Here is a 9,504-nt window from a genome sequence, read left to right on the forward strand (position 1 = left end):
ACCGGGCCTGATTATCCAATCGTTCCTCTGCATGTCCCGACAGCCGACAAGTGTAAAATTCACGTGTCTGGCGAACATGAGGACGCGCCTCAGTCCACGCTCGATGGAAATTACTCCTCCACTTTGAAAGGTGAGCGGCGCCTTCATATTGTTGACGTTTTCCCCCACATACAACCTTTGAAAGATATTTCTCATCATTTGACGATACAGGAAAACGTAACACGGCACGATCCGTTCAGGTGCCGGATTACGTCGTCTTTTATCGCCAACTGATGAGTTTAAAGCCACAGAGAAAATTCCTCTGTTGCTGACTCACACCGGCCGTACTCTCACGTCTTGCGTTTAGGGATGGTGTCCGACAAGAGGGTCTTCCCCACCAAGGATAAGAGCTGGGTGAGCCTGGCATGTAAACCCATGATAGCGGACAGTAAAGAACTGGAGAAGATCTTTAAAACTCACAAGGAAGTCTGCCTCCTCAATCTGCCGCCAGCAGGGAAGAAGACCCTGCTACGGAAAAATACCGGCTCCTCCGGTATGCTGCTGATTCTTTCAGTGTCTTCAAACTATTTGATCTATCTATCTATCAAATACTTGACGGATTTGATATTCTGAAGTAGGGGTGTACTAAAAAAAAATCGATACGGCAATATATCGTTGCGGGCCTCATTACAATACACGTATCGATACACAGGCTTCAGAATCGATATTGGCAGTTCACGTTTACCTTTGCAGCTTGCATTGTACCTAAAAAAAATTAAAACCAGCAGCGTCTTTGAAGTTAATTGCATTCAATTAATGCAAAAATAGCTCACCAGTGATTGGACACTGTGTTTTGCTAAAGAAAAGTTAAAGCAAAGGAAGAATAGTAATATTTATTTACTTATAAAATTAACACGGCACGTGTCTTAATGGACCAATTTTCCTATATTTTGTTTAAAAACGAAATAGAATGTATTACGTGGAAAAAAAATGCTGTTTTTATTTCCCCAAATATTTCAAATAAGCACATTTTAGAGCTGTAATTTTAATACTTTGATATTTTTGCTCATATCGGCTCGTGCCTATTAACTCATTTGCTCTCAATAACATGTAAATACGTTTTTTTAAATGTTCTAAGTGTCCCAAAGACGTATTTATACGTTTTTTGGTTGTTGTTTTTTTTAATGCTAGAGTATACAGAAGGCTTTGATGCAGCCTCTCAACTGCAAAGAACGGTTGCAGAAATGGTAGTTATTACACAAACGGCCAGCAGGTATCGTGAGGTTGGCGGCAATGCCCAGCCCTGTTCTGAAGAGGTTTGACGTCTGAGAAACAAACACACATTATGGGAGTACTTGTGACCTTTTTTGTTGTTGTTGTTGTTTGCCAGGGAGGACAGCGCCAAGCGAGGCAGCCATTCCCGCCTTCAACGAGAATGACAGATTGGCGTTCCTGAACATCTGCGGCATCCGTCTGCTATCCCGGTGCGTCAAGATGGAGCCCGTCACGGAGAGCTGGAGGCCCTGCGCCCCCATGCAGGCCATGGTGCGATCGCTCGTCCCCCACGTCCAGACGTTCCTCTACCACCACGAGGAGCTGGCCGACATTTATGCGCAACTGGTCGAGGACGACATCGCGGAAAAGATCAAGCGACTCAAATTTGCGCAAGTCAGTCAGAATTTGTGAAAATGTTTCAACTGGAAATGGAAATGGTGAGTCGGGTTGTGAGTTTGTTGATGGTGATTTCCAGGTGGGTAAACTGTACATCCGCTACCAGCTGGATTTGGATAACTGCGAGGATGCTGTGGTGGAGTCCACAGATGTCATTTGTCTGCTGAAGGATAAGAAGGAATTGTACATCCAAAAAGATCATCTCACGGCCAAGTTGGACATCTGCAGGTTTGTGTGTGACGCAAGCACACGTTGATCGCTTCACAAGCAAATTCGGTTCCCCGTCATCTGACAGTTAGCATACATTTGAAACATAGAAGGCCAAAACATCCCTCATGAAAATTAAATTGCACTACTAAAATAGCCACTAGAGGGTGCTAGAACTGCACAAATGGAAATCAACTTTTTTAAATTAACAGATGTGTTCCTTTTAAATACTGTGAACATGACGACGACGATATTGTGGCAGTTTTCATATCACGATATCACGATATTGCCCTTATTGTGACATCCCTAGTAAGTAATTTTTCCCAACCCACTAGTCTAAATATTATATTCTACTTACTTTTGCTTTTATGGAATATGAATAAAGCAGCAAAATGCACCTGGTGTTTTCCATCTCAAGGGGGCGGCCATTTTGTCACTTACCGTGGACTCAAAATAGCATCGCACTTGCTCAGGCCTCAGGTAACGACCAATCACGGCTCACCTGCTGTCTTTGAGTTTGGTCATGTTGACGTTTGCAAGGTTAGCCGTGATTGGTTGTTACCTGAGACCTGAGCAACTGTGATGTCATTTTTCAGTTGACAGTATGTTGCAAAATGGCCGGTGGATTTTGCTGCCCAAACATAATATTCATCAGAATACCGTGTTTAGACCAGAACATATAGAACATAGAACATATTGTAAAGAAATGTTTTGGGTTGATGTGTAGCACGCTAAGCTACTAAGCCACTGCGGAGATCCAACTTTTTTTGTATCCAAGTCCAATTTCCATCTGTCTGTTTGTGCATGTGTCTTGCAGGGAGCTGGTGAAACTGTTCTGCACCGACAGCGGCCACAGAAAAGAGCTGATGAATTTCCTGAGCGGCCTGATCGCGTCCCTCAGCGTAAGCGATATGTGACCTATTCGCGCACTGACCAGTAATCCATATTCAGGGAAACCAGACTTTGCTTGCTCGCGCCTCTTTCAGCCTGTCATTGTCTGTCTTGTCTCGCTCTCTCACACAGACACGCACACACAACTGGAAGTAGAATTAATGGGAGATTTCCGTCGAGGGTGGGGAGGGCTTGCTCACATGACACGGCGACCGCCATCGAAGCATCCTTGAATATCCTCGTGCGCTTCGTTTGTGCAGCGGCTGCCGACATGTGCGGCGCAATTGGGTCGCATTATAATCAATGATAATCCACTCTGGCGAAGGCCCAGCTGGGATGTTTGATTAAAATAATTGAGCCTTCGCTCCGGACGTGCCAGCAAGAGAAACTTCAAAGTCACTTTAATGCCATTCGGACGTTAAACGCAGCTATGACATATAGAATATATATTACAGTACTTTGGTTGAATTTAATGTTGTCTCTTTTTGGTTCATAATCTGCAAACGCATGACTGAAATAATGTTACATTTATGGATTAGCAGTAAACAGCTGCGTGCAGTAGATTGGTAGGTGAGTTATTGATTGCAATTCTGACAATGCTTTCTAACCAAAATAGGACCCAGCAGCCTTGAATAGGTTCTTAGTGAAGGAGGACATCAGAGAGCTGCCCAGTGAGGAGGTGCAGTGGGAGGTCCCAGAGCCCCCTCGGCCAGAGGTGACCCTGGAAAAACGTAAGGACGTATTCGCAGGCCTGGGGCCCTTTGGGCAAGTCAAGACACCTCCACTATTGTGTTTTTCAACATCAATTCATTGTTAGGGTGATTGCAACTCTGAGTTTAAAGGAACTATTTGGCCCAAAACTGTCTCTATGTATTTTTTATTTTTTTTATCAGAATCATGAAACTAGCTTGTATTTTCAATTCGATCAATTTGTTTTGGAGAAGACTGGTTAGCACGTCCGCCTCCCTCTTAGCATTCTGCTATTAGCATTCAACTTTCAGCACTCCCACGCAATTTCTCCAGGAATTGCACTTAGTGTAGTTGTGGGAATGCTGAAGCATTCCCGCATATGTTATTGTGATTTTTATTCTCCACACTTTTTTGCCGCGTAGCAACCGCGTGTCCAACCAGGAGGTCATAATTTCATAATTTATCTCTCAATTTACTTCATAAGCATTCCACATGCATACAAAATCATAGAATTCAGCTTTCAGCATTCCCACGCAATTTCTCCACAAATTTGCACTGAGTCTAGTTTTCGAAGGTGTTCTAAAAGTGTCTGTGGACGTGACGCAGTGGAAATCGTGCGAGATCGCTTGCATGTAACTTTTGCACGGCAACTGGAGCATGAAATCAAATTCTAACGACATACGGCTCGTTTCTCTGAGCCCGTGTCAGTCAGTCAGTCAGTCCACTCTTGCGTCTGCAGCGTATCCTGTTCCCTTGATCGCCAGCATCGTCACATATCTGCATTTTCAGTCGGGCATCAAAGCCAAAAAAAAAAAACAGCAATAGATTTCGATGTTCATTCTGGTCTCCACCTGGGTTGTCCCTTACAAATGTAAATGGTGGCTTTGTTCAGCTACCTCAAAGATCAGGAAGAGAGGACACAAAGCAAATTGATTATATTTGATCGTGATCATGAAAGTGAATTCTTTTTTTTTTTCCAGCACCGTCCAGATATCCGACTTGCACGGGTTCCCCGTTAGCGTTTTCTCGTCCTGAACAACAAGACGGAGAGACGACGTTAATTTCCTGGCCTCCACGAGCATCCATTGTCAACACAGGAAACCAAAATTCAGGTGTGTGAAGCACAGGCTCAAAGGAATTTGCGTATTATTTCCATTCAGCACAAACTTCATCCTCCCATTTTTTTCTTCCCACATTTTTGCAACAGTCCGTGCCGACGAAAGCGCAGTAGAAGCCGCCTTGAAGATGTGGCCACCTCCTGCCACGCCCAAGGACAGAGACCCGGAGAAAGACGTCTCCGCCAAAGGGAGCGGCCATTTTGCTCCACAGAAATCCGACAACGGCGACATTGAGGGTGATAAAGCGTTCAAGACCACCGACAGCAGACCAGCAGACCAACCAGGACCTCCGAGAACTACTAGCCAGTCTAATGCTGCTGCTGCTGCTGCTGGCACAACAAAACCTCCAGGTTATACTTGCATCGCCACTTGATTGAGCTTAGGCACATATTTTACATTTGGAGCAAAATTACTGCTACAATAATGTTCATTTCTTTTACAAAGCCAGTGCTACAAAAAGAGAGAGACCATAACAAAATGTGACAGCAGTGGGCTATATTTAGGAGCTTGAAAATGCCCAGGACAAAAAATTTTAACTCATTCACTGCCATTGACGGCGATAGACGTCAAAGTTCCGTTTTAACTGGGCTGGCAACTGTATGAGGTCAAGTCCTATAAAATGAGATTAACTCATTCACTCGCAGCCATTTTCACATTTCGCAGTCCCGTTCGCTCCCGGCTGTTTTACTGGATTTTGACTGATTTTGCAAAGCCCACAGAATATTGTGAACTTATCAAAAAAAAGATTAAAGTCTCTTCTTTCATCAGGAAAAAAAAGTATGTTTCTATTTGTTTCCGTTTTGCAGCAATTAGCATTAGAAGAGAGCTAAGTTTCATCAGTTTTCACAAATCTATTCAAAATTGTGAGTAATTTAGCTTTTTTTCTACATGGCCCTGGTTGATCTCCTTTGCTCTGCTGCCACCTGCTGGCCGTTTGTGTAATAACTACCATTTCTGCAAACGTTCTTTGCAGTTGAGAGGCTGCATCAAAGTCTTCTGTATGCTCTAGCATAAAAAAAACAAAAAACGTATAAATACGTCTTTGGGACACTTAGAACATAAAAAAAAAAAAAAAAAAACTATTTATACGTTATTGGGAGCAAATGAGATTAAAAGTAACAACCTTTATCCGGGAGTAGACTCACAACAAAAGGAAACTAGACACAACTCGGGGTGGCATCATTGACAACGCCAATGAAAATATCAGAGGCCCCAGAATTGAACCCTGTGGAACACCAATAGAAAGTGGGGCAGTGCGGAACACGTCAGCATCCAGCAATCTGCTCTACTTAAAAAATAAATAAATACAAATAAAAAATGCTGCTTGAAAGCTGCACTCCTAGTTTGCCAATAGCTAAAAAAAAATTTAAAAAAAGATAATTAATTATTATGAATTAAATCGATTTAGATGTTCATTCCGGTCTCCGCTGTCACGTACAGGGCGCCATCAACCAAGTGAAGCACCGACATCTGGCCACGCAGAGAGCGCAAAGCAGACGAGAGAGGAGAGTCCCACTGATCCCCAACCGGCTCCGAGTGCTCCATCTGCGCAGCCCGTCGAGGCGGCGGGCGAGCGACCCGCTCCAGACAGCCCGTACGTTCGCTCCAAGTCCTCCAAAGTCCGTATTATTCACTCGCACTCGATTCCACTGATCGGCGATTTTGTGTCTCCTCCCTCCAGTGTCGTGCCAGAGGCGGTGGTGCTGCCCAGCGTGTTCAGAGGCTCACAAGCGGCTGCGGAGAACCAGAGACACCTTTTGCACCTCAACTTTCCCTCTTGGGATAAATTCCTGTCGCCGCAGGCCACGCTTGAGGACTTGGACGTCACCTGCCAGAGACCCGCCACTGTCAGTACCTTTTCAATGCGTCTTTAGATGTGCTGCTATTTTTGCTCATTTTTCACTCTTGCCCGTAAGCAACTTTGAACATGCTTTGTATTTTTTTTTTGTTTCTTGGGTTTTTTTTCATTTTGTTTTTCTGAATATTGCCTGTTTTCTGAGTATTTTTTTTCTTTTTTTCCTGATATGTTTGTGTTGCTTTATGGAATATACAGAATAGAAAACAATGATTCCAAAAAAGTTGGGGGGAAAAAATCAATCAAACAGAAAATGAAAAACAAACAAAAAAACAAAAAACAAATCAGTTTTGGATTGCGCACTAAAAATTTAATTAACTCATTCACTCCCAGCCATTTTCACATTTCGCAATCCCGTTCGCTCGCGGCTGTTTTACTGGATTTGGACTGATTTTGCAAAGCCCACAGAATATTGTGTTCTATTGCTATAAAAGCATGGAACCTATCAAAAGAAAGATTAAAGTCTCTTCTTTCATCAGAAAAAAAAAAGTATGTTTCTATCTGTCTCCGTTTTGCAGCAATTAGTATTAGATGAGAGCTAAGTTTCATCAGTTTTCGCAAATCTACTCAAAATTGTGAGTAATTTAGCTTTTTTTTCTACATGGCCCTGGTTGATCCCCTTTGCTCTGCTGCCACCTGCTGGCCGTTTGTGTAATAACTACCTTTTCTGCAACCGTTCTTTGCAGCTGAGAGGCTGCATCAAAGCCTTCTGTATGCTCTAGCATAAAAAACCAAACAAAAAAACGTATAAATACGTCTTTGGGACACTCACAACATAAAAAAAACAAAACGTATTTACACGTTATTGGGAGCGAATGAGTTAAGCATAATATGTCATTTTCCCTCCATATTTTCATTTGACCGGCACCAGGAAGCTCACAAAGTCGAAAGAATGTGGATGGCTAACTGCACGCGGCGCTCGTTGTCATCCAGGTGGCGCTAAGCGAAGGCCACATGGACTTGACGGCCATCGGCGAATGGGGCGAGCGCCTGGTCAACTCCTTCCTCTGCCACTGGAGAGACGGCGCCGACCCGGGCCGGCCCACGCGGGTGGTCTGGTGCAACCGGGCCGGCGAGAGCGGCCAGCCGTACGACTTTGAGCTGACCTTCGGGCCGACGGCGGACGAGGCGGTGTACGTGGAGGTGAAGTCCACCACCAGGAAGGAGCGCTCGTTCGTGGTGCTGTCGGCCAACGAGCTGCACTTCGCGCTGATCAGGAAAGAGCGCTACCAAATGTTCCGCGTGTACAACGCGGGCGATGCGCGGAACGTGCGCCTGTGCCGCATCCGCAACCTGGCGCAGCATCTTCACACGAAGACGCTTGAACTCTTTCTCTTCGTGTGAGGAAAATTTGGCCTTTGTAATGTCACCCTTGACTGCACTGATTGCATCGACATGCACTTTTATTGTATGTATTTGATGGATTATTTTTAATCTGATGTGTGGTATTTTAATAATAATATTCCTTGTTCCTGGAAATCACTAATCCTATTTTTTTTACAATGTAGCAGTTTTTTTTTTAAATGAATAATTTTATGTGATGTCGCTAGGGCACATTGATGTTTTAACCCAATTTGTATCTCACCTTTTCAATCTGTACACCTTTTTAGATAAAATCATTTCCATGTTACTGCAATTTCTCCTGTTTTTTGTTGTTTTTTTTAAGCCATCATGTGCAGCGTGACAAGAGTCGAAGTGACAGATGAAGTGATTTTTGCCGAGTCAAGCCAAGTGGAAGCGGAGCTGAACGCTTCCTTGCAGGTGCTCATTTTCCGTGGTAATTACACCGCACAATCACGTCATGCTCAAAAGCAAGAAACATATTAAATAAAAATAGATCCACCAGAAATAATGAACAATAAATGTATTAATATGTGCAGATGCTACATACGTGTTTTGCTAATCAAACTTAGCATTCTCAGACCAACCAATCAGAGGACAGGAAAATGATTGCGATTGCAATCTATAAGGCAAAACACTATTATTGCTGTTGTTATGTATACCCGATTGCCTAAATAGTATACTACTATATTTAGCAATATTTACAAATCTTAAAAATAATTTGATATTTTGATGTTGAAATGGAGATAAAGTATATGTAGAGTATAAAAGTTTATACTTCCTCCTACTCCTTTTCGCTTTTTTACAAGTTGGGCTTCACAATTTTTATTTTTCATTTTTAATTATTGTTATTGTTTTTATACATGTTCGAAAAAAAATCAAAAATCAAATCAAAGCCAAATCCATTAACCACCAACGCACCCTCATGTTACACTAGCCTCAATTTGATTTAATTGAATTAAATAAATTAATAAATAAATAAAAGATACTCGACTGAACATGTTTGCATGTCAGTGTCAATAGAGGATCAAGCGCACCCAATTTGAATGTCACATTGAAAGAATTGTCACGTGGTTCCACTTTTACGGTGATTGTCTTCCTCTAAGGCTTTTTTATTTTATTTTTAAATCAAAAATGAGCATCTTTTTTGTTTTTGTTTGTTTGTTTGTTTTTAAATGACCTTGTATAGTACAGCAAGCCTTTTTTTTATTTAAAAAAAAAAAAGACCATGTATAGTAAGGCTTTTTTTTCCGACAAAAAAATGACCATGTATAGTAAGGCTTTTTTTTCCGACAAAAAAACGACCATGTATAGTAAGGCTTTTTTTTCCGACAAAAAAACGACCATGTATAGTAAGGCTTTTTTTTCCGTCAAAAAAACGACCATGTATAGTAAGGCTTTTTTTTCCGACAAAAAAACGACCATGTATAGTAAGGCTTTTTTTTCCGACAAAAAAACGACCATGTATAGTAAGGCTTTTTTTTCCGACAAAAAAACGACCATGTATAGTAAGGCTTTTTTTTCCGACAAAAAAACGACCATGTATAGTAAGGCTTTTTTTTCCGACAAAAAAACGACCATGTATAGTAAGGCTTTTTTTTTCGACATAAAAACGACCATGTATAGTAAGGCTTTTTTTTCCGACAAAAAAACGACCATGTATAGTAAGGCTTTTTTTTCCGACAAAAAAACGACCATGTATAGTAAGGCTTTTTTTTCCGACATAAAAACGACCATGTATAGTAAGGCTTT

General features: G+C 42.1%; 1 protein-coding gene across 2 annotated transcripts in view; it reads left to right on the forward strand.

Moving 5' to 3' along the window:
- LOC144005104 (uncharacterized) overlaps positions 1-8,047 on the forward strand; it is a 42,263-nt gene extending 34,216 nt beyond the window's left edge. For both annotated transcript variants that reach the window (XM_077503033.1, XM_077503034.1), the window contains 11 exons: positions 44-130; positions 347-532; positions 1,370-1,647; positions 1,730-1,878; positions 2,675-2,759; positions 3,365-3,479; positions 4,419-4,550; positions 4,646-4,906; positions 5,997-6,150; positions 6,238-6,403; positions 7,345-8,047. In XM_077503033.1, coding sequence (XP_077359159.1) covers positions 44-130; positions 347-532; positions 1,370-1,647; positions 1,730-1,878; positions 2,675-2,759; positions 3,365-3,479; positions 4,419-4,550; positions 4,646-4,906; positions 5,997-6,150; positions 6,238-6,403; positions 7,345-7,755 — 2,024 coding nt within the window. In that variant the 3' untranslated portion in view covers positions 7,756-8,047. The remainder of the gene's footprint in view (positions 1-43; positions 131-346; positions 533-1,369; positions 1,648-1,729; positions 1,879-2,674; positions 2,760-3,364; positions 3,480-4,418; positions 4,551-4,645; positions 4,907-5,996; positions 6,151-6,237; positions 6,404-7,344) is intronic.
- The last annotated feature ends 1,457 nt before the right edge of the window (positions 8,048-9,504 follow it).

This window comes from Festucalex cinctus, chromosome 17 (assembly GCF_051991245.1).
Source record: "Festucalex cinctus isolate MCC-2025b chromosome 17, RoL_Fcin_1.0, whole genome shotgun sequence".
Taxonomy (NCBI): domain Eukaryota; kingdom Metazoa; phylum Chordata; class Actinopteri; order Syngnathiformes; family Syngnathidae; genus Festucalex; species Festucalex cinctus.